Source organism: Antechinus flavipes, chromosome 1 (assembly GCF_016432865.1).
Source record: "Antechinus flavipes isolate AdamAnt ecotype Samford, QLD, Australia chromosome 1, AdamAnt_v2, whole genome shotgun sequence".
In the NCBI taxonomy this organism is placed as follows: Eukaryota; Metazoa; Chordata; class Mammalia; order Dasyuromorphia; family Dasyuridae; genus Antechinus; species Antechinus flavipes.
The window spans coordinates 289765035-289791662 of record NC_067398.1 but is presented as its reverse complement, the minus strand read 5'-3'; the positions used below and the strand labels follow the sequence as shown (position 1 = coordinate 289791662).

General features: G+C 33.7%; 1 protein-coding gene across 1 annotated transcript in view; it reads right to left on the bottom strand.

Annotated features, from left to right (window-relative positions):
* DMRT1 (doublesex and mab-3 related transcription factor 1) overlaps positions 1 to 26628 on the bottom strand; it is a 151048-nt gene that overhangs the window by 43723 nt on the left and 80697 nt on the right. The window contains exon 4 of the mRNA XM_051962416.1: positions 15875 to 16019. Coding sequence (XP_051818376.1) covers positions 15875 to 16019 — 145 coding nt within the window. The remainder of the gene's footprint in view (positions 1 to 15874; positions 16020 to 26628) is intronic.

Here is a 26628-nt window from a genome sequence, read left to right as displayed (position 1 = left end):
GGGGAAAAATTGGAACAAAAGGTTTGGCAATTGTCAATGCTATAAAATTACCCATGCATATAACTTGTAAATAAAATGCTATTTAAAAAAAATTTTTAATGTTACTTTGTGACTTTTGATGAGTCACTGGAGCCTTTCATTTTCTTAAGGGAAAAGGGAAAAAGCAAGGGGAGAAGGGAGAAGATTGAACCAAATTATCTCAAAGAACTTTTGCAACTTTAAATCTTATATGCCATTTTTCAGTTAATTATGAAAGGAGGAAAGAAGGAAGAATTTATTAAGCACTTATTGCGTGCCAACCATTATACTAAGAACTTTACAATTATTATCTCATTTGATTCTCATAACAACTCTGGGAAATTGAGGCAGGTGGCAGTAAAATAATTTGTCTGGGCTATACAGTTATTAAGTAGCAAAGACTGATTTAAGCTCAGTTCTTCCTGAATCCAGGCCAGGTGGCCAATCCACTGAACCACCTAGTTGCTAAGCTGAATCTCTAAATAGTGCCAATATGTTTATTTCAAATGATCTCTAGACATGAACAGTATTTTCAGTTGATTATTTTCAATCTATTAAAATTCAGTGGTTAAAAAGCCAACTTTGCAAGCCCATGACTTAATTATCTCCTCAGTTACAAACCATATGAATAGCCAAAATCCTTGATACTGCTCTAGTATCACTTCAACATAGATATAAAAAGGACTTTCTGATCTCCTACACAAACTTTTAGAAAGTGAAGTCACAGTGTAGAAGTTGTATATGGCAAAAGGCATGAATCATACATGAGAAACCACCAATTAGTTTGTTGGTCTGCTCTGTTCTCCTTTTGTAAGACTCACAGAAGTCCCAGAAATGTCAAAAATGGGGAACTAGGATTGTTGAATAATATCTGACCAAAAGAAAAAAAGGACCTTGTGATAAGTCATTTAATCTATTTGATTTCTATGTCCTTACATATAAAATAAGAGAAATGGACTGGGGTCTTTTCAACTCAAATATCATCATTCCATGACCTAAGTAAGTCTTTAGAATGTTATCACTTTTGTTTCACGACCATCCTAGAATGTGGACCTGAAATACCTGGTCATGACAAAGCAACCCCAGTGAATTCAAATTAGATAGAGGAATAATGCATTTTGCATCTGTAATTTCCAAAAAAAATTATAATTTTACATAGCAAATATATGCCAAAAGATAGCGCCCATGATTTTTATAAGAAGTTTTAAAAATTCTCTTTTAAAACTTCTAGCTTCCATTCTCCAATTGATAAATGGTCAAAGGATATGAAAAGACAATTTTCAGATGAAGAAATTAAAACAAATTCTAGTCATCTGAAAAAATGCTCTAAATCACTACTGATTAGAGAAATTCAAATTAAGACAACTATGAGGTGCCACTATACATTTCTCATATTGGCTAAGATGACAGGAAAAGATAAGTGATGAATGTTGGAGGGGATGTGGGAAAACTGGGACAGTAATACATTGTTGAATGTATTATCATACTTGTGAACTGATCCAATCATTCTGGAGAACAACTTGGAACTATGCTCAAAGGGTTATCAAACTGTACATAACATACCCTTTGACCCAAAAGTGACTCTATTGGGTCTGCATCCAAAAAGGAGGAAAGGACCCAGATGTACAAAAATATTTATAGTACCCCTTTATAGCGGCAAGGAACTGGAAACTGAGTGGATACCCATCAGATGGAGAATGGCTGAATGATTTCTGGTAGATGAATGTAATGGAATTATGATTGTTCTACAAGGAGAGATCAACAGGATGATTTCAGAAAGGCCTGGAGAGACTTGCATGAACTGATGCTAAGTGAAATGCATAGAAGCAAAAGAACATTTTATACAGCAACAAAATCATGCTATGATCAACTATGATAGACTTGGCTCTTTTCAACAATGAAGTGTTTTAGGCCAATTCCAATACCTGGAATGAGAAATCATTTGCATCCAGAGAGAGGACTGTGGGGATTGAATATAGATCACAACATAGTATTTTCACTTTTTTGCTGTTTGTTTTCGTTTTCTTTCTCATTTTTTCTTTTTGATCTGATTTTTATTGTATAGCATAATAATTGTGGAAATATGTACAGAGAATTGCACTTGTTTAGCATATATTAGTTGCTGTCTAGGGGAAGAGATGGGACAAAAAAATAAAAAAAGATAAAAAAAATTTGGAACACAATGTTTTGCAAGGGAGAATGTTGAAAACTATCTTTGCATTTTTTTGAAAATAAAAAGCTATTATTTAAAAAAATATCTTCTGGTTTCTCAAATGTCTAAGTAATTCCAAATAGCAATTATAACAGATGGGGGACAGGGGACAATGACTTTCAAAAGAGACACTGATTTGGGACTTAAAAGCACTAAAACAGAACATCTGGAAATAGCTCAGGTTGAGCATGAGAAGAAAATGAAATAACAAACTATACATATATACGGATCCAAAAGAGTCAAAAGTACTACAAGGAAAAAATAATTACAACTAAAAATTGAGACTGAAAAACAAATAAACAAGACAGGATAAAGGTATAAGTTTTAGCCATTTTAAATGTGAGCTATTTTATAGTTGTCTGTGAAACATTTCTGTAAGAACTCCTTTCATATTTTTACTTGATGGATTAGATAGATAGATGATAGATAGATAGATAGATAGATAGATAGATAGATAGATAGATACTGTCTCCCACCAGGATAACACTGAACCCCCAAAATAACCCTTTTCTAAATAAAAATTAGTATGTTCTCCATTTTCATAGGGAAGCTCTCTTTAAAAAGCCTTTTCAAAAGATAATCATGTTAAATCACTGGTATCAACTTCAAATTGAAATAATTATTCCAAAATGTTTTGAGTTTTTGCAGTGTGGTACATAAAAAGGGGGTTCCATCTATCATTGGAGGAACTGGAAGCTCTGCACCTTCTTATCTTTTATGACTTAGAGCAAGTCATTATACCACAAATGGACTTCAATTTCCTTTTCTATGAAATGAAGAGTTGCATGACATTTCCTTCCACTTTTAAGCTAAGAAATTTATGATACTTTTCACTCTCAACTCCCAATAAAGTTTGTTGAGTTATTAGTAGGCAAAGAAGGTATGCCTACAAAAAAGTCCTCTAGCCAAGATCCTTAGTAACTCCTATTTATATTTGCTGAAAGATAGCACTGTCATAAGTGTGATCACCTCATCAGGGACCATCTGCTTCCAGAGAGCTTCCCCATTACCATTCACAAAATGAAAGTTAATAAAAAGCCAGAGGTCATTTGACTTCCCCTCTTCTGTTCTACTGTGTTGACTGCTCAGACTATAAGAGGGTAAGTCAAAGAATATCTAGTATTAGAACCCAAGAGAGGCTAGGATATGCTAGAATATACACATCTACATGGCAACTAAGTCACCCAAACTTTAGAAATGGGAGATAAAAATAATACATATCAACATGGCTCTTATAAATATGGAGAAGGAAAAGAAGACACAGAAAAGAAAATTTGTGTTGGTATTTAAATCAATAAATCAACTTGGACAGTAAGAAGAAGAAATTTCTGAGATCTCAATAAGTATTCCAGAAAAGAAAAATTATTGATGATGGGGGAAATTTTTCTACTAAATGCAGAAGTCACTCAAGGCAGCAAGTATTGATACCAATTTGTATCTAGGAAAGTACAGTTCTTCTATCGGTTTGTACTCCCCTCGTCTTGGAGACTTGTATTCTAATTTGTATGACATTTTCAGGAATAGAATAGGAGACTTCAAGGGCTAGAAGGGATTTTTCCATTATACATACCATTGTCTATCTGAACTAAAGAACAGATCACCACCATGTAATGACAAAGAAATGATGGAAATATTACTATTTTGAGAATTTTAGAGTCTGAGAGAAAGATTTTGAATTGGATATCATTTTAGAAGGAAATATAATATGGGAGAAAATTTTCAATTCTTATCTTCAACTATGGGGTATGGTGTATGTAGCAATTTACTCTGGTCATACATGTATGTTTCAATAAATTTCTTAGAACCCCTCTGAATCATACTTTCTCTCCAAGACTCCAAAAACATTTCTTTTATATAAAGTAGATTCTTTGGAATAAAAAGGCAGTTTTCAGGTTCAGAAGAAATAATTTAATCTTATCAAATTATAAACCTAACAATATTAATGTATTACATTTCATAATTTACATTATTTAAAATTCATATATTTACTTAATTTACAATTAATTGAGGTGAGATGAAATAACTGTTTTACAGATAAGAAAAAGCTTTACTTTCCTTTCAGGATATTTTTAAATTGCTTTTCATTATCATTTTTACTTCACTTTACATTGGGCTTGTATCTAAGCCAAAAAAAAAAAAAAAGGAAGCAATTGATGGTGTGATTAGCTAAATTTGACCTGCCTCATGAGGGTCATTAGTTAGTGGCCTAGAGGTGATTGATGTGAAAATTGCCACCTTCAGACAAATGGTAAGCTTGCTCAGCTACCCAAGAGAGAAAACTATGTAGCTCAGTCTTAATTAGAGAACAAAGACGACACTGAGAAAAGTAGATGAGGAATTATATAATTTACTTCCAAAAGCAATTTAAATTCCAGTGTAGTCAATAGTCTTGCCACACCTATGCAGAACTTCATGATATGAACTACTTTGTTGTACACCAACTACTTTATACAAGGGGAACACTCTCCTGTCATTCCTTTTTTCCCCAATTGTCTTTCCTATTGCCAGCATCCAAACTACTCACAAAGACAGCAAAATGCATTTGGAATTCTTTGCTCACAGAAAAAATTCCAGTGGATCATCTCACCCTGTTCGATACACCAGATGACTCCTTTCAACTTGAAAAACCTATTATACTACATAATTCCTTATCTCCTTAATCTTTAAGACACCTCTAGTTCCTCTTACAAGGAGAAAACTGACAGGATTTTAAGTGGGAGGGAATATCAAAGATCATCAGGGGTCCTCAAACTTTTTAAATAAGGGGCCAGTTCACTGTCCCTCAGACTGTTGGAAGGCCGGACTATTATAAAAACTAAAACTTTGTTTTGTAGGCCTTTAAATAAAGAAACTTCATAGCCCTGGGTGAGGGGGATAAACGTCCTCAGCTGCCGCATCTGGCCCACGGGCCGTAATTTGAGGACCCCTGATCTAGTATAAGCAACCCTCGCTGGAATTCAGAGTTGGAATTAAGTAGAAAGAATGTAAACTCTTTGAGGTCTGGGATTGTTTTATTTTTCTCTATGTATCCCTTAGATATGCATTTAATAAGGCTTCAGTTTTTTAATACATTTTTCTTGTTATTAAGTTGTAATATGTTTTCCTACAACATATGCCCATTACTCCTACTTCTCTCTGATGAAACCAAGAAGAACCAACTCTCTTCCACAAAGCAGTCCTAATATTTGAATACAGTTACCTTATCAACTTTGTTTTCTTTTCTCTAAGCTAAATGGTACTGAGTCTATCAAGCAATCATTGTAAGGAAAGGTTTTCAGCCTCTCCCCAATCTAGTCACTTTCCTTTAGCCATGTTCTACTTTCCAGTGCTATTCCTAAAATGAGGCAGCCAAAATTCAACACAATATTCCAGATGAGATCTAACTAGAATTCATAGAAAAGTTTATCAAATTAGAAATACCATCTCCTTCATTCTTTTTAAAATAGCTTTTTATTTTTCAAAATACATGTAGAGATAGTCTTCCACATTCACTTCAGCAAAACCTTGTGTCCCAAATTTCCCCTCTCCTCTAGACAGCAAACAATCCAATATAGATAAAACATGTGCAACTGTTCAAAGGAAAAAAATGAGTTAAAAAATCTAAGCAAGCATACAATAAAAAAGATGAAAACACTGTTGTGATCCACATTCAGTCTCCACAGTCCTCTCTCTGGGTGCAAATGGCTCTCTCCATCACAAGTCTATTAGAATTGGCTTGAATCACCTCATTGCTGAAAAGAGCCAAGTTCATCACCACAAAATCTTCTTGGTGTTGTGTACAAGATTCTCCTGGCTCTACTCACTTCAGTTAGCATCAGTTCATGTAAATCTCTCCAGGTCTTTCTGAAATCATCCTACTGATCATTTCTTGTAGAACAATATTATTCTATAACATCCATATACCATAACTTATCCAGGCATTTCCCAATTGATGGGTATCTACTCAGTTTTTAGATCCTTGCTGCTACAAAGGGCTGCTACAAAGATTTTTGTACATCTGGGTCCTTTCCCCCTTTTTATGATCTATTTGTATACAGATTCACTAGAGACACTTTTGGGTCAAAGGATATGCAGTGTTTGATAGACCTCTGGGCACAATTCCAAATTGCTCTCCAGAATGATTGGATCAGTTCACAAATCCACCAACAATGTATTAGTGTCCCAGTTTCCCCACATTCCTTCCAACATTTATTATTATCTTTTCCTGTCATCTTACCTAATCTGAGAGGTATGAGTGGTACCTCAAAGTTGTCTTAATTTGTATTTTTCTAATCATAGTGATTTAGAGCATTTTTCATAGAAAGAAGTTTTAATTTCTTCATCTGAAAATTGTCTGTTCATATCCTTTGAACACCTACTTCATTTTTAATAATGTTTTATTCAGCATAGCCTAAAGCTGCATTAGTTTTTTATATCATATCATACAATTTGCTCATATTAATGCTACATTCACTGACGTTCCCCCAGATCTTTTCTATTCTAAATTTAGTAACACAATGACTATAATGCATTTTCTCTTTTTTAAAAACAAAGGCAGATTCTCTAATTGATAAATGGTCCAAGGATGAAGAAACTGAAACTATTTCTAGTCTTATGAAAACGTGCTCCATATCACTATTGATCACAGAAATGCTAATTAAAACAACTCTGAGATACCACTATACACCTCTCAGATTGGCCTTAAGATGACAGGAAAAGATAATGACGAATGTTGGAGGGGATGTGGGAAAATTGGGACACTGGTACATTGTTGGTGGAACTGTGACTAAATCTAACCATTCTGGAGAGCAATTTGGAATTATGCTCAAAAAGCTATCAAACTGTGCATACCCTTTGATCCAGCAGTGTTACTACTGTGCTTATATCCCAAAGAGATCTTAAAGAAGGGAAAGGGACCTATATGTGCAAAAATGTTTGTGGCAGCCCTCTTTATAGTGGCTAGAAACTGGAAACTGGGTGGATATCCATCAACTGGAGAATGGCTGAATAAATTGTGGTAAATGAATATTATGGAATATTATTGTTCTGTAAGAAATGACCAGCAGGATGAATACAGAGAGGACTGGCGAGACTTACATAAACTGATGCTAAGTGAAATGAGCAGAACCAGGAGATCATTATACACTTCGACAATGATATTGTATGAGGACATATTTTGATGGAAGTGGAGTTCTTTGACAAAGAGACCTAACTGAGTTTCAATTGATAAATGATGGACAGAAGCAGCTACACCCAAAGAAAGAACACTGGGAAATGAATGTGAACTATCTGCATTTTTGTTTTTCTTCCCGGGTTATTTATACTTTCTGAATCCAATTCTCCCTGTGCAACAAGAGAACTGTTCAGTTCTGCAAACATATATTGTATCTAGGATATACTGCAACATATCTAATATATATAGGACTGCTTGCCATCTGGGGGGGGGGTGGAGGGAGGGAGGGGAAAAATTGGAACAGAAACGAGTGCAAGGGATAATGTTGTAAAAAAAATTACCCTGGCATGGATTCTGTCAATATAAAGTAATTATTAAATAAAGATTTAAAAAAAAAAACATTTTCTAAAGCAAAAAAAAAAAAAAAAGAAAGAAAAAAAAGAAATGACCAACAGGATGATTTCAGAGAGGCCTGGAGAAACTTACATGAACTGATGCTGAATGAAATGAGCAGGACCAGGAGATCATTATATAATTCAACAATATTATATGATGATCAAGTCTGATGGATGTGGCTCTCTTCAATAATGAGATGAACCAATTCAGTTCCATTTGTCCAATAATGAATAGAACCAACCACACCCAGCAAAAAAACCTTGGGAAATGAGTATGAACCATTACATAGCATTTCCAATCCCTCTGTTTTTTTTCCGTTTGCATTTTTTATTTCCTTCACAGGTTAATTGTATATTATTTCAAAGTCCAATTCTTCTTGTGCAGCAAAATGACTGTATGGATATGTATAACTATATTGTATTTAATATATACTTTAACATATTTAACATGTATTGGTCTACCTGCCATCTGGGGAAGGGGTGGGGGGGAAGGAGGGGAAAAATTGGAACAAAGTTTTTCAATTGTCAGTGCTGAAAAATTACCCATGCATATATCTTGTAAATTAAAAAATATAATACAAAGCCTGCATGTTCTTTGACCTAGCTATAATGCTGCTAGCCTTACACCCAAGAGAAATATAAAAGAGAAAAAGTTAATATAGGCACACAAATATTTGTAACAGATCTTTTTGTGGTGGCAAAAAAATTGGAAGTTAAAGGGCTGCCCATCAATTGAAAAGTGTTGAATAAGCTGTGGTATACGAATGTGATAGAATACTATTTTACTGTAAGAAATGGGGGAATAGATATCAAAGAGACGGTGAAAGAATTGTATAAACTGATGCAAAGTAAAACATGCAGAAACAGTGTTGGAATCTTTACAAACTGTTAAGTCATAAGAGTTGAGATGTTTTGGGCCAGAACCTGAAATAAGGTACTAAGTAGAACTAATTGATACAATGGTTATGTAAACATAACCTTTACTCATTGGAGTTTACACGTTTGGGAAATTTCAGGGTTTAGTATGAATGAGATATCCAAATTCACACCTCCCTTGAAGCTCTTAGGGCCAGAGAACACTATGGGAGAAAATCCATAATCCCACTCTCTGATATTTAAGAAGAAAGCAGAGACCCAGTTGAAGGGAGTTCAGCTGAAGTACATTGGAGAAGAGCACTCTGGGCCAGACACAGAGCACTCTGGGAGAGCCAGAAGCCTTCTCTCGGAGGCAAGAAAGATTCATTACAACTTTTACCTTGGTGCTGGCTGGAGGCAGAGGCAGAAGCAAAGGACAAAGCTGCAAGAGCTCTTAGAACCAAGCAGAGAGATAGGTCTCTAAGAAAAACTAACCGAGCTATATTGGAGACAATAAAAGATTTGAACTTTTAGCACCTGGCTGCATTTGGGTGATTATTACTTTCAACTGCAACTAAGGCTGCCTCCAGGAAAACCTCCCCGAGAAACCTGCTCTTTCCCAGAGAGAACTGTATTATTTTAAAAGAAGAAAATCACCACCAACCATAAAAACAGTTCATATTTTAATATAAATATTATAAAAAATGAACAATTCACCACCAACCAGAAAAACAGTTCATATTTTAATATAAATATTATAAAAAATGAACAATTCTGAAGACTATTATAAATGATAAAACAGAACCAAGAGAACAATTTATATATTAACAATACCTTAAAGACTATTTTGAAAACTATAAGTACTATTATCAAATAATGACCATTCCAAACATGATGATAAAATACTCTGATATAAAGGCAATGGATTAAGGGTACAGATTGAAAAAAAAAATGTTTACACACACAGGTGCAAGATACAACATACAAACATGCATGCAGAGACAGAGAGAGAGAGAGAGAGAGAGAGAGAGAGAGAGAGAGAGAGAGAGAAAGAGAGAGAGAGAGAAAGAAAATGTACCAATAAGAAAATTTGTTTTTATTAGAGATGCATATTTATTACCAAGACTTTGTTTTTCTTTTTTCTCATTCATATTTTTTTAGTGGGATGAAGGATGGAAGAGAACTATTTCCATTAATTAAAAAAAATTTTAAATAGAGAAGTTGAGATAGATTCCTTAGATGGGAGATGTTATATGCTTTTAGATGAGGTTCATTATATTTTTTGTTTTACTTAAGATTTTCACTTGGCTAAGAGTGGTGTATTAATGGAATAGAATAGCTATATGATACATAATATTAAATGAGCACAATAATCTTTTTTTGTTTTTTGAAATATTTCTTCTATTTCATTTGGTTTACATTTTTATCCAGTTGTCCTCTTTTTACAAATATTTCAAAATATGGATTTAAAAATAGGTACCTGAGATGCAAATACTTAAATTATATGTATGTATTTGTTGTTGTTATTCAGTTATTTCAGTAATAATTATATTTGGGGATTTCTTGGCAAAGGTACTAGAATGGTTTGCTATTTCCTTCTGCAGCTCATTGTAAAGAGGAGGAACTAAGATAAATAGACTAAGTGACTTGCCCAGAATCCTACAGCCAGTAAGTAAGCAGATTTGAATTCAGGAAGATGAGAGGTCCTAATTCCAAGCCCAGTGGTTCTATTCATCTCATTTTCTATATGTATACACGTATTTGTTTATTTCAATATTTCAGTGATGACCATAATTTAATGTTTTATAAACCCAAACAGAGCTCCATGGACAAGAACTTACTATTTAACAAAAATTGCTAAGAAAATTAGAAAGCAGTTTGTCAGAGACCAGTTATCTCACACTGTATACTAAAATCAGGTCAAAACGGAAAAATAATTTGGACACCAATGTACTTCCGTAAGTACGTTAGGGAAGCATGGGAAAATGTACCTGTTAGATCTATGGATGATGCAAGACCTTATAACCAAAAGAGAAAAATCACAGAAAGAAAAATGGATTTTTTAATTTGTTCTTTTGTATAAATAAAAGCAATGCGTCAAATTAGAAGGAAAGCAAGAAACTAGAGATAGGAATTTTACAGCAAGTTTCTCTGATAAAGACTTCATTTCCCAAATATATAGAGAACTGAATCAAATGTATAAAAATAAGAACCATTCCCCAATTGATAAATAATCAAAGGATATGAATAAGTAGTCTTCAGAAGAAATCAAAGTCATCAATAATCACATAAAAAAGCTCTAGATCACTGCTAAGTATAAGAAATCTAAATTAAAACAATTCTAAGTACCATCAGATTGGCAAAGATGACAGAAAAGGAAAATGACAGATGTTGTTCGGAAAACTGGGACACTAATGCACTTCTGGTGAAGTTGTAAATAGTTCAACTACTTTACAGAGCAATTTAGAACTACACAAAAAGGACCATAAAATTGTCCTTTAACCCTCTGATCCTGACGCTAAACTATAGTAAAGAGATCAAAGAAAGGGAAAAGGATTTATTTGTGTAAAAAAAAAAATTATGCCAGCTCTTTTTGTGGTGGCAAAGAACTGGAAATCAAGATGTCCATTAATTCTAGAATGGCTGACCAAGTTGTAGTATATGATTGTGATAGAATACTATTGTGCTGTAAAAAATGAATAGAATGTTTGTTAAAAACCTGAGAACTTACACAAACTGATGCAAAGTGAAGTGAGCAGAACCAAGAGAACACTGAATATAATAACAATAATGTGTAATAATGAACAACTGTTAAAGATTCAAAGCAATTCCAAGGAACTCATTATGAAAAATACTTTTTCCAGAGAGAGAAAAAATAAATTCTGAACTTAGATTAAGTATTTTAATATGGAAATATGTTTTATCTGATTTCACATGTATAATTAATATCAAATTGCTTGCCTTTTCAAGAAGGGGAGATTTTTAAAAGTGAATGTTAACTTTTTTAACATATAATAGTGAAATATTTAATGAAGTAAGATAAGAATATAGTTTTAATTTTACTTGGTTAAGTAAACCAATTCATGGAATTGGGGTCAATCTGAAAATGATGTTTTCAAGGTAAGAACAAAAAACACCCCTCCAGAAAACATTTAATCTTTTAAGATTTTAAAAGTTTCTTGTCCCTCTTAAATCAATTGTCATTGAATTCTTTAAAATCTATTCTTTCAATATCTAGGGTGAAATGTCGGATTAATGTCCAACTTTCATCCTCTTTTTTTATCCCAAATTCTAAAATGAAACAAATTTTCATGCTTAAGTTACCATCATTTCTACTTTAGCAACCTTGTTGCTTCATTGTTTGCCAGAATCTGATTCAAGAGAGCAGTCCACATTACTTCATCTATGTTTTGAGGAATGAAATTTTAATTAACACATGTCAAGAAATTATCAGCTTTGGGTAGAGAGAATTTCAACAGACACTTGAAAGAACACAAATTTTCTATAACATTCTCTCCATGCCACATCTTCTGTCATGATCTACATTCCAAACTCTTTTCCTATGTCAATGTTCTATCCAGGTAATCTGTAGAATACTCCCAAGAAATAAAGACTATTTACTGTTTCAATAATCCTCACTCATATGTCCTCTTGTTTCATGATTTACTAATTTAAGTATATCTTCTTAATATACAAGAAGAAAATTATAAGTGAATATAATTTATTTATTCTGTATCTTTTGAATAAAGTTTTACCCTTCATAGTCATATTCCAGGCATAGATAACATCCCTAATAAGTCTAAGTTATAAATCTGTAAAATCTAATTTGCATCCTCACAAATTCAACTTTCTTATTTAACTGTATTTTGTGCATGAGGGTATACATACCCAGGATCATGGGTATTTTTGTTAATTCTCTTCTTAGATCTCACAACCCTGCCATATGTACTGATACTTTTCTCATGTTGTACTTGTGGTATTTGATTTGGCAGATATAGAAGGGAGTTTTTCCTAGCCCTACATTTTCAACTTAAAGCTGCCTTATGGATCTCAATTTACTGCTTCTGCTTATGGGAATTCCATCTTTGCCATCATTATTGTCATAGTTTAAACTGGACTAGAAATCCAAATTCCTATCTCAGAAATCATCTTATTTCCCTAATCATCCTTTTCTCTTTTGAAGTCTTTACCTTCTCCTACTAATCATGATGAACCCATTACCTATTCTCTTCCTTTAGAGTTCTCAAGTTTTTTGTTCCAAAATTAATAATTAGTAGAACACTTCTTAGTCTATTTATTCCAAAATATGTAATCAGAATTGGGTAATAGTTATCAGATTCAAATAATCTGAAGAGGCTCTATATCATTTCACTCATATACAAGGATATTGTTCATATAAGGTCAACATAATATGATTGCTTTGCTACCCCTTTAGTAAGGAATCAAAAGAAGACTCCTATTTGCTGCTTATTTAACCATTCATTCTGAAAGATCTCTTTCCTAAGATGTGTATGAATCCATACTTTAATAAATAAAACACTTTACTCTGCCCCTTCTTTTCTCTGCAGATATCACATCCACTCTGATCTTTGAAGCTTTTCCTACAGAAATATATTGTATTCACAATACAAAACAATCAAGTCTTTGCTATGTCCCATATAAAGTTACTATAGTTACAAATAAAATATTAAAAGAAAACAATCAAAACTATTCCAATAGTCACTTAGGAAGAACAAAAATGTAAGACAATTATCTGACTTCTGGAAGCAAACTCTTTTTATCAGTTAAACTAGAATCTGAACATTAAAGCTCACTCATTTTAAGCACATAGTTTAGTTTCAAAATAACTTCCAATTCCGGGGGGGAGGAGGGGGAAACTGTCTATATAGTTCCTCTTTGAAGATCATCATAATATTACTTTGCAGAGTCCTATCTGGCCTTTACTTTGTTTCTCTTACTATATTACTTTTCCTTTCTTGCTAAGTTGTAATCTTTCCTGTCCAAATTTCCACTAGTGGCTGATACTCCTTTTATTCTTCACAGAATTATTCTTGAATCTTATTTCTAATAAATATTTTTTTATTTAATTTTTAAAAAATATATCTAATGTTACACTACTTTTATCAAAGTACCCCTCTTTTTTCCTGATGGATTTTTATTTCCCATCTATGTAGGCACCTAAGTGCCAAGTTCAAGTTTTTCATTTCCTTTTCTACTGCTGCATTTATTAAACAAAAACTCTTAATTCTGCCCTTCACAGATACCAAGATTTTTCCCTTGCCCTCATAACATGTCTTTGTCAATTTATGTCTCTTCTCATGAACCTTTGTCAAAATTTCCAACACCTTCAGTCATCTTCTATTATGCTTACAATAAAGAGTTCTCACTTTTCTTTATGGAAATATTCTTTTACTGAGAATGTATTTCAGAAATTTCAGGGAATGACACATCTCTAACCTATTGAGACACTTATCATATAGGACAATATATAGGCTGTATAGGGTAGGACAGAATAATAATTATTTAACCAATCAACCAACATTATTGAAAACCTAAGTCAGGCCTCAGGTACTCAATGTTAAGAGTAAAAAGATGAAAATGAAACACACCCTTGTCCTTAAGAACCTTCCATTCCAATGTATTTGCTTTTCATAAAAAGTCTGGTTTAGTTATGTCCAGAAAACAATAATTCAAAGAAATAATTAATTCATTTATTCATTGCTGAATTAATGAACAAGTGAATGAGCATCTACTGTGCCTACAGTATAGTAAGTTGTCCAAGTCTAAAATAAGGTTAATTAATTACTCTGACACACCTAAAGTTGGTATTGGGATGCAGTGAAAAATAAAGTTGGATGAAGGAAGAAAGAACATACAAATACTAATTATAATAACATTATATGTTGAAAGCACTTTATGAAAGCAACAAATATGACAATATTCACAAAGCACAAAATACAAGTTCTTAATAAATGTTCTCTTCTGTGGAAAGTACAAATTAGATACTGACCAAGTACAGAGAAGAAGGGGAGTGTAGGGAAAAGGCATTCACAAGTAGAGTAATTAAAAGATTTATTATGACAGAGGTTTTATCTGAAATGGGCCTTCAGATCACAGACTTAAGGGCTTTAAATGAACTTAGAGGTCATTAAGCATCGGAGGCAGAACAGGAGAATTTTAGGGTTACAAATTTGTACCTGTAAGTAATCTTAAAAGTCACTCACTGTGAACTTCCTCATTTTACAAATGAGTAAGTCAAAATCCCAAAAGATCACCAGGATCAAAGATTTACAACAAGGGATCTTAAAGGCCATCTAAGATTCCAACCCAACTGAGGCCTAGATGAGATTAAGTTACTTGCAAGAGGTCACACAGGGAATTCAGTGGCAAAGGAAGGATATGAACCAAAGTCCCCTGACCCCAGAGACATTTCTTTCCCTGGATCAATCTAAGTGAAAAGAGTCTTAAATCAAGCCCTCTGGCACTGTCCACCACACTCCCCATATCTGCATGGGGATATTCTTCTTAACAAAGGTGTGGAGAGGTAGAAAAACCCACTCTTATGTGGGAGAATATCAAATAATTCAGAATCAACTATCAAAGGGTTCTTCTTGAGAGATAATAAGAAATAAGGTTAGAGTCTTAAATGTCAGACTAAAGAATTTTGTGTGGAATATAAACATGCAAAGATATTTATAATCATGAAATTATTTCTGCAACTAATTTCAATATATTAAGTATTTTTCTTAATCTTAATTTCTTCTACTCTTTCTTTTGTCATTTCAGAAATATAAAACAGGAAAAAACTGTTTTATTAAAAATCAGTGCAAAAGAATAAAGTAACCCAAACTAGGAGAATAATGTACATACAAAAAAGAGAAAAATAATTCTAAAAGAGTTCAGAAAAACTGTTCAGTGACCAATGGTGATTTCTGAGGACTGATACTCCCTCCCACCTCAAAGGACTAAAGAAGTAAAATAAGGCACACATTCTCAAATATGACCAATGTGTTGTGTTGACTGGTTTTGATTAACTATACTTTTTTGTTAAAAAGGTGGATTATATTGGGAAATAGTAATGTTTCTTTAAAAGATGATTTTAAGAGAATCCATATAAAATAAATTACTGTGACAAAACTTTCTAACATTACTGAATCTTATCCAATTAGTAAATAGCTATTCCCTCAGTGTGAGACACTTTCCTCTCCATCTAAACTCAGGTCAAGGTAACTGTGCACCTACCACTTGCTTTGGCTTCAGAATAAGAAGGGCTATCTTCAAAAGCGAAAATCTGTGACACACTCTGGCTCAGGTATGAAGTCGCGGGATAATAAGAATGCATCCTATACTGGGAACCCATGGCATGACGATTCTCGGTGTTCTTCATCTGTTAAAAGAAAAAATAAAATTAAAAAATAAATTCAAATTTAAAACATATCTCCTTTGTATTAGGAGACAAATTCCCCTAATTTTTCAGATTTATGAATGTGGACTAAAGGATCTCATCAAAGAAATATTAGTAATCAAGAAATTAGGCTAGTTGCATGATGAGAATAAGGAGGGGCCGGCCCATTCATTTGCTCAGCTAGAACCCTTAAGATGACAAGAGGGTACTTCAGGACAATAGGTGCACACTCTTTGCCAAACTTATGATTAAGCATAGATAGAATGGAGGAAATGCATTCTGCATCACAGAAGGAAATATCTATGTGTCCACAGATTTATTTGAACTTTCAAGCAGTTCTTCAAATCAAGAAAATAACTTGTATCATTAAAATAAAATAAAAAGACCATAAACTATTTAAATAGAGATATAACCATAAGTTCTAGTTCCCAAAGTACTCTGCCCCAATCTAAAGGCCTTAATAATATCCTGATGAACCTAGAAGAGTTCCCAACTTTCAAGTTATTTTCTAAGCTTTTTTAAGAAGGGAGGGAAAGAAAGAGGGAGGGAGGGAGGAAGGGAGAAAGGAAACATAGCAGTCTTACTGCAATCATTCAATACTAAATAAGGATAATACTGAGTTTCCAATCCAAGGAATGTGATCTTTACTGTAATGTCTATCACAGAGAGACAAAATAAGGAATGGACCTGTAATTTCAATGGTGAAGGGAGCTTCTAGTAAAGAGTTATCTCAAATAACACAGATTGGTCACCTATTCTGCAACTTAAGAGTCTCAGAAAGTTGCCTAGAGATCACCAAGGTTAATTTTTTTTCTTTGCCTATGATTACTCATTCACTATGTGTGAGAGATAGATGGGACTTGAACCCAGGTCTTTCTGGCTTGAAGGCTAACTCTGTTCCACTTTTCCTTCCATAAATCGCTTAGACGTTACTTCTTACTTTCAACACAAAAGTCTTTACTAAAGGAATGCACAGGATAAACTATGTATACATTCACAAGAGATGAAATAATAAATATTTTATAGATACCTTATGGAATACTTTACAGGGTTGTAGTGATGAAGGAGGCTTTATAAATCTTCAAGTATCATATAAATGAGAGCTGTTCTTAATTATCAATAATGAATAGTGACATGGCTAATATAGAAATGTTTTACATTACCTATACATGTATGATCTATACTAAATTGCTTGTCTTCCCAAGGAGGGAAAATTCGAGACTCACTTGGGATTCAAAATTTTAAAAAGCAAAATGTTAAAATATTTTGATTACATATAATTTAGAAAATAAAATAAAACAAAGTTAAATTTTATGGTTAATTGAATATTTTTCTTAGAGCTATCACTTAATACTGGTAGTTGTCATGTTACCTTCCCTAATGGAATGGAAGCTTCCTGTGACAGTTTGGTTTTGTCCTCCTTTTTGACTTCAACACTTTGCACAGAAGTATACTATTCTATATAAACTCAGCATCCATTTATTTAATGTTTCATGTACCATAAAGTAAGGATTCCAGTATTCAGAATTAGAAAGAGGCTTGAGACATTTTGTCAATGTTGATAAACCTAAAATCTCCAATTTTGATACAACGTAGTATTTACATATAGGATCAGAGATCTAGAGTTGAAAAAGACATGAGATCATCCTCTTATTTTCAAGATGAAAAAACTAAGCCTCATAGAGGTTACCTGATTTTCCAGCACATCCAATCAGTCTACAAATCTCTCCATTTTTACTACCACAGCAACTCTCACATCTGATCCCTTCTTTCATTAACACAGTTATCACCTTAATTCAAGCCCTAAGCACCTCTTATTTACATTTTCCAACAATTTCTGAATTGGCAGCCCTGCTGGGTCCATCATTCATTATCCACAAAGTTGATGTCAAATTGATTTTCCTTAAGCCAAACTATGATGATATCACTACTCTACTCAATCAATTCCCTTTTAGGACTAAATATAAAGTCCTTGGTTTAGTTTTTAAAACTTTTTGCAATGAATTGTATTATCCCATGCCTTTGCACTGGCCAATTATCACCTGTACTTCACAGAACACATTTTCTCTTTACCTCTACCTCAATAAAGCCCTCTATTTCTTTAAGGCACAGCCCTAATGAGGTTTCTTGATACCACCACCTCAAGTGCTAATGAACTTTTGTTAGAATCCTTACAAAGTGATAAGTCAGTTGCCTAATTTAGCAGGGTACGTAGCAAACTCTCTAGCTCACTAATGCATTTAAGTATTCAGTAGAGTTCACACTTTGGGGAGATTCACAAGTCAGTATTCAGTATGAGATTCACAAGCCAGAAACCCACAATCCCACTCTCAGATCCCATAATCCCACTCTCTCAGAGGAGGAGTCAACCTTTGAGTTCACACCTCTAAAAGAGGATAAAAAGGAGCTGAGTTAGTGAAGTGAGTCAGTTCAGAAGAAGCCCAATCTCGGAGGCAGAGCCAGATTCATTCAACCCATCTCACACCACCGTGGTGGCAGGCTCTCCTCCTTCACTTCTCCACTGAAAGATAGGCCTCTAAGAAAGCTAACTGGGCCCAAGGAAAGAGAGAAGACTTGGAAGGAGAAAATAAACATTTGGATTTTATCAGCTGGATGCCTTTGGAGTGATTATTACTTGGAACTGAAACGAAGGCTATTTCTAGAAAACTTCCCCAAGAAACTGCTTCCACAGAGAACCATCATATTCTATAATATAAAAGAAGAGAACACCACAAACTTTTTCTTTTTTTTAATTCACAGTATACAAGAAAAATTAAGAAAAACGAACTCTAAAGCTATGTACCCACACAGACACAACCAAGTAGCTCAAGATATCAGGTCAGTTTGATTTTTCCAAATCTTAAATGAAGTACATCCAATTTTTTAGCCACATCCATACACAAGTAATAATCACTCTATGGGCAGAGGTTCTTAACCTGAAGTCCACAAACTTTTTAACTTTTTCAATATAATTGGTTTCCTTTGCATCATAGGTAATTTATTTTGTGTATTTAAAAACATTCTGAGAAGGAGCCATAAGATTTCACCAGCCTTCTAAAGGGTTCTAGGATATCAAAACCAAAAAAGTTGAAATTCCTGCTCTATGATTTCATCTTTGAACAGAAGCACTATTGAAAGAAACCTGTTTGCAAAGTCATGCCTAAATGTTTTAAATCAGTTTAAATTTAATTTCTATCCACAAATAACCCAGAAAGTGTAGCAACAACAAAATTTCCATCAAAATTGATGGGACACAAGCAAAAGAAGAGGCAACCAAGTATTCTACAGTGGATAGAGCCTCAGAATCAGGAAAATTCAACTTCCCAATTTCAAATCCAACCTGAGACACTAGCAGTGTGACACAGGGAAAGTCACTTAATCCTATTTTCCTCAGTTTCCTCATTTGTATTTTAAAAAAAGTGAGTTGGAAAAGAAAATTGCAAATCATTCCAGAATCTTTGGTAAGAAAACCCCAAAAGGGGTCATAAAGATTTTGACATATTGGGAAGAACTCAATAACAACCAAAGTAAAAGAAGATGTTTTGAGGAAAAGAAATTAGTTGAGATAAAATTCAAAATTTCCAACTGGAAATTTCTTCTCTTCTCTTTCAGCCTAAAAAATTACAATCCTTTTAGAATGTGAATTGGTCATTTAAAAAAAAAATCCTTGGATACTGAAAATATGAACCACTTTAATTTTTTTTCTTTTTATATTTCTGTTTAAAATATCTACCAGGATTTAAAAAAAATCTTCTGATAAGAATCTGGGAATGTCACTGAAGCTTCAGAAATAACCAACTGAAGGAACTGGAGAAACCAATCAATCCTGATTAAGTGGACTTCACTTTTGTTTCCTTTGTCTCCAGGAGTGTGTGGAAGAAGACCCATTTATTTTCAACATTATGTTTTATTTCTAACCCCTTTAAATTAAAAAAATAATAATAAGCAAAAGGAGTAAAATCTAAAACTCCAGGATTTCAATGAATTATGACTTCTATTATTATTAGTGTGTGGTAGCTGGCAAGCAACAGACATGTTTTATAATCTTATTACCTGCACCAACTCTATGAACCAGAGCACAACCAACAGATGGAAGCTAGGCTCTGCCAAGAATATGCATTGTATTAACCACTGAAGAAAATCTAAAGGCTTTAAGTTTTGTTTTATTAAACGGTTCAGAATACATATCACGATAAATCTGAACCATAAGGTTTCCTTTTTATAGATCTTGGCTATCCTATTTTATAGTAACAATAAAATATCAACAAAGCATAAAAAAATGCTTGACCTCACTTCTAGAAAGATTCCTAAGTGGAAGTCTTTAGTTTTGTATTAACTTTTTCAAGGAGTATTTTTTCTACTTGTGTCAAAATCAGCTCTCCTGCCTGGGAATGGTTTTCATTTCATTTTGCTTTGTTTGTAAGCTTCTAGTAATTCAGAACTGTTTATACAGGAGTTTTTAAGCAGGCTTAGTTGCATCAAAATTGATGGGAAACAAAGGAAGATTTATTTTGGAGAAGAAATGTGGGGAGAAATTCCAAAACATTAGAAAACAAAGAGTATATACATAAAACTTAATATTCAAAATTCTAGGAACTGTTAGACACCATATCCTTGGATTTACCCTTTCAAAAGGACCATTTGAAATGAATCCTAGAATTAAATCAAAACTGTTTCAATGAATTCAGTGCATTCTGGACCAGATGAACTCTAGAAATCCATGCTGATAGTAAGGGTGGTAAAGAATGTGACTTCACTTGTCCCTTTCAAGGATTTTTGTGGTTTTAAGTGCTTTTCCCTCTTCCCTCTTCCAAAAAAACTCTGAAAATTAGAAGGTGATGGTAATCTAACTTTCAGCCCTAATCTCATTGCCCAAATCTGACTTTTTTATGAATAAAGATGAAAAATCTTATACTTTTGTCATCTCAGACTTATTCTATCTACAATCCATCTCCACATCTTCCTCTCTTTGACAATTTAAGGTTCCTTTCATAATGTCCTAAGATGGAAATTACCAGGGGTGAGTTGGAGGTGGTAAATTTTAAGTTTTTTAAGTCACTAACAAATTGACTGTTCCTGGTCCTAGAATGTTATACATCAAAAATTAGCCAGAGGAAACTGTCTTTTATCATTTCCAGATTCTGCAAAGGAAGTAATTCTTAAAGCCAAACCTAAGTTTAATAACCTAATGGATGAGCAGGCTAAATCTTTTAGCTGCTAGATCTTTCTATAGATAACAGTCCTTGAATCACTAGGAAGTATCTAAAAAGCCTAAAAGAATTTACTTCTTCATGAAAATACTGTTCCTTAACGGAGCCAGAAAAATCAAATTAATAAAAATAATTTGCAATGTAGCTGATTTTCCTAATCAGTAGTACCATGACCAAAAACAGGATATTTAGCCTTGCTATTCCCAAACAGTTCACTATCTAAAGTATTACATAGCAAGTACACATTCAAAAACGAACTTTGCAAAGTGCATCTGGTGTCCTACTCATCTAATTGGTCTCTCTATTTCAAGGTTCTCCTTTCTTCAATCCATTCTCCACTCAAATGCCAAAGGGTTACATTTTCTAAAGTCAAGATCATATCATCCCTCCTCCCCTTATAAAATGAGTGCCTGTGGTTCCCTATCCCTTCTAGGAACAAATGAAAAAAGTTTTGGTTTAGTTTTTGCCCCTTTCCTACCTCTCTAGTCTTCTCACACTTCTATGCACCATATTGAACTACTTTTGCCAGTCTTTACATATACATATACACCAACTCCCATCTCCACACTTTTGCACTGACTGAACTTGAATATTTCTTCCTCTTAACCTCCACCTCTTACCTCTTAGGGCTTCCTTCAAGCTCTTCCTTCAGCTCTAATCACACCTGCAGTAAGAGCTTCTAGGACCTTTATCCTCTAATGTCTTTCCGTTTGCTATTTTTCACCTTATCACTATTCATCTATAGATAACTAGTTATTTACATGTGCTCTCACCCTTTAGAATGTACTTGCCTTGAGAATAGGTACTGCTTTTGTCTTTTTCTATCTCCCAGTTCAGTACAAGCAGCTGACTGGCTATCTGATTTCCAAATATAATTTCACTCATCCTAAATACTTTTTTTTCCTTTATTGAAGTTGGTGCTATTGTCATTTCATTTTCAACAAGACGTATTATAATATTTTCTGGAAAAAGTCCCACAAAAAGAAGTAAAGCAATCTAATACCATGAGATCTGCTTTGAGGAAAAAAAGGTAGAAGAGAATAAGAAATCATGTACAATGGCACTCATGCCATCAACCTCAACTGAAGAATGATAGAGTTGCTCATTCATCTACTATTTGAATAACTTCTATTCAGTTCTCCTGGTATATCTTACATGGCTGAAACGAAGTCTCTATTTGAGCTACATATAAAGAATTCATTAAAATGCTCTATAATGTTTGAATTTCTTTCCAATAATAAGAGCTTATATTTAATATCATTTGAAAGGAATGGAGGTGAGACTTCCAGCCAAGATGATGGAGAGGACATACACATCTACTTAAGCTCTGTCTTTCCTCTCAGAATATTTTATTTTATGACAAGGCCTTGGAATTAGTGTTTGACTGAAGAAAAAAAAACACAAATAATTACCAATAGAAGATATGTTCAAAATTCGCCAGAAAAGGTCTGTTTTTGCTCAGATGGGGACGGTCAGATCGGGCGCAGACTGAGGGCAGGCAGTGAGAATACAGCAGGCAGCTCACACTGAGCAGATTGGAGGGGTGTGAGGTATGATCTCAGCCGTTTCTACGGGGAGAACTTTACCACAGAATGGCTACTTTGCCTTGGCAGCAAACCAGTACCTTAGCAGAGAAGCTATAAACACAGGGGATAAAGACTATAACCCCAAAAAGCTAAGGTCTCTTGGGACCTGGCCACACTTACCCAGAGTATCTCAGAACGCTCTCAGAATCTCAGGGCACAGACAAACAGTCATTGCTGTCCTGCTAGTGCCTCATTGCTGCCCCTGAAGTCTGTAGAGGAAGCTTGGTAATACCATCCAGCACCCCCAACTTAAAAAAAAAAAAAAAAAAGGCAGACTGCATTTCTTTTTTTGTTAGTTCATTTTATTTGATTCTTCTTTGACAAAATGAGCAAAAAAATTTAAATGGGTTCTAACTATTGATAGCATCTGTACAGATAGAGAGTAGATCTTAAACCCTGAGGAGACTAAAAACAGACTGTCTCCAGATGAATCCCCAAAGGGAGATATGATCTGGTCCTCAACACACAAGACTCTAACAGAAGAAATTTAAAATGCTCTCACAAGAGAGTAAGAAGAAAAATGGGAAAAGGAAGCTTGGCAAGAGAATCTGGATAAGTCATCCCACTCATTTAAAAATAGAGTGGATAAAGAAATCAAATCCTTGAAAAACAGAATTAGTGAATTGGAAAAGGTAAACAACCCCAAGGAAAACAGAATTAATGGATTGGAAAAAGAAAATAGCTCTCTAAAAAATAAAATTGTCAAAATGGAAAAAAATTCCATAGAACAAAACAACTCACTTAAAAACTCAATTGGACAATTAGAAAAAAATATAAAAAAGTGAATTCATTAAAAATCAGAATTGAACAAATGGAATTGAACGACTTGAAGAGACACCAAGAATCAATCAAGCAAAACCAAAAAAATCAAACAATGGAAAAAAATGTCAAATACCTTCTTGGGAAAACAACAGACCTGGAAAATAGATCTAGGAGAGACAATCTGAGAATTATTGGACTTCCTGAAAAATATGATGAAAAAAAAAATGCTTGGACACTATTTTCTAGGAAATTATCAAAGAGAACTGCTCAGATGTTATAGAAACAGAGGGTAAAATAGATATTGAAAGAATTCATCGATCACTTACTGAAAGAGATACCAAAATCAAAACTCCAAGAAATATAGTGGCTAAATTCCAGAACTATCAGATGAAGGAAAAAATACTACAAGCTGTTAGAAAAAATAAATTCAAATATGGAGGAGCCACAATAAAGATTACTCAGGATCTAGCAGTGTCCACATTAAAGGATCAAAGGGCCTGGAATCTGATATTCCGAAAGGCTAAGGAACTTGGTATGCAGTCAAAAATAACTTACCAGCCAAAATGATCATTTTTTTCCCAGGGAAGAAGATGGACATTCAATGAAATAAGTGAATTTCATCTATTTCTGATGAAAAAACTTGAACTAAACAAAAAGTTTGATCTCCAAATATAAGACTCAAGAGAAACCTAAAAAGGTAAAAAGAAATCATGGGAACTATATTTGTTATAAAGATATATAAAGAACACATGTATAATTTGTTCTAGAAACTAGAGGTGGAAAGGAAATTGTTCCAGAAAAAGGGTAAAGTGGGAGTACTACATCTCACGAAGAGGTAAAGGAAACCTATTATATCTGAGAGAAAGAATGGAGGGGGATGAACATAGTGTGTATCTTACTCTCATCAAAATTGGCTTAAAGAGAAAAATATTAGACATTCAATTTAAGGTGAAACTTCTCCCACCTCATTGAAAAGCAGGAGGGGAAAAGTGAAAAGGGAAGGAGTAAGCTAAGTGCAAGAGAATACAGAAATTGTGAGGAAAAGGGGTAAGACAGGGGGAGGAGCTTTAAGATGGGTAGAAGGGATCCTAAAAAGGGAGGGTTCTGAGAAGCAAGGGAAGGCTGTGAGAGGCAAGTGATGCTCCCAAGTTTAATACTGGGGAGGAGGGTAAGGGGGAAGAAAAGGAGAAAAGCATAAGCAGGGGTTAACAAGATAGTAAGTAATACAGAATTAATAATTTTAACCATAAATGTGAAAGGGGTAAACTCCCCATCAAGAGGAAATGGTTAGCAGAATGGATTAAAAGCCAGAATCCTACAATATGTTGTTTACAGGAAATACGCTAGAAGCAGGATGATACATACAGAGTAAAGGTAAAAGGTTGGAGCAGAATCTACTGTGCTTCAGCTGAAGTCAAAAAAAGCAGGGGTAGCCATCCTGATCTCAGATCAAGCTAAAGCAAAAATTGATCTAATTAAAAGACACAAGGAAGGGCACTATATCTTGCTAAAGGGTAGCACAGATAATGAAGTAATATCAATATTAAACATATATACACCAAGTGGTGTAGCATCTAAATTCTTAAAGAAGTTAAGAGAGCTGCAAGAAGAACTAGACAATAAAACTATAATAGTGGGAGATCTCAACCTTGCCCTCTCAGAATTTGATAAATCAAAACAGTAAATAAATAAGAAAGAAGTCAAAGAGGTAAATAGAATACTAGAAAAGTTATGTATGATAGATCTTTGGAGAAAACTAAATGGAGACAGAAAGGAGTACACTTTCTTCTCAGTAGTTCATGGAACCTATACAAAAATTGACCATATATTAGGACATAAAAACCTCAAATTCAAATGCTCAATTCAAATTCAAATTGGGCAAAAATAGTAAATGCATCCTTTTCAGATCATGATGCAATGAAAATAACATTCACTAAAAAATGAGGGGAAAATACAGAAACTAAATAATCTCATACTAAAGAATGATTGGGTGAAACATAATTAGTAACTTCACCCAAGAAAATGACAATATTAGATGTCATACCAAAATGTATGGGATGTAGCCAAAGGGGTAATAAGGGGAAATTTCATATCTCTAGAGGCCTACTTGCATAAAATAGATAAAGAGGTCATATGAATTGGGCTTGCAACTAAAAATGCTAGAAAAGGAACAAATTTAAAAACCCCCAGTCAAACACTAAATTTGAAATTCTAAAAATAAAAGGAGAGATTAATAAAATTGAAAGTAAAAAAACCTATTGAATTAATTAATAAAACTAAGAGTTGGTTCTATGAAAAACCAACAAAATAGACAAACCCTTAGTAAATCTGATTTAAAAAAGAAAAGAGGAAAATCAAATTGTTAGTCTTAAAAATGAAAAGGGGGAACTCACCACTAATGAAGAGCGAATTAGAGCAATAATTAGGAGTTATGTTGCCCAATTTTATGCCAATAAATTCGATAACTTAAATGAAATGAAAGAATACCTTCAAAAATATAGCTTGCCCAGATTAACAGAGGAAAAAGTAAATTGGTTAAACAGTCGCATTTTAGAAAAAGAAATAGAACACACTATTAACCAACTCCCTAAGAAAAAATCTCCAAGACCAGATGGATTTACATGTGAATTCTACCAAATCTTTAACGAACAATTAACTCCAATGCTATATAAACTATTTGAAAAAATAGGGATTGAAGGAGTCCTACAAAATTCCTTTTATGATACAGTCATGGCACTGATATACCTAAACCAGGTAGCTTGAAAACAGAGAAAGAAATTTTAGATCAATCTCCTTAATGGATATTGATGTTCAAATCTTAAATAAAATATTAGCAAAAAGATTACAGAAAATCATCCCCAGGATAACACACTATGACCAAGTAGGATTTATACTGGGAATGCAGGGCTGGTTCAATATTAGAAAAACTATTATCATAATTAACTATATCAATAACCAAATTAACAAAAACCATATGATCATCAATACATGCAGAAAATGCATTTAATAAAATCCAACATCCATTCCTAGCAA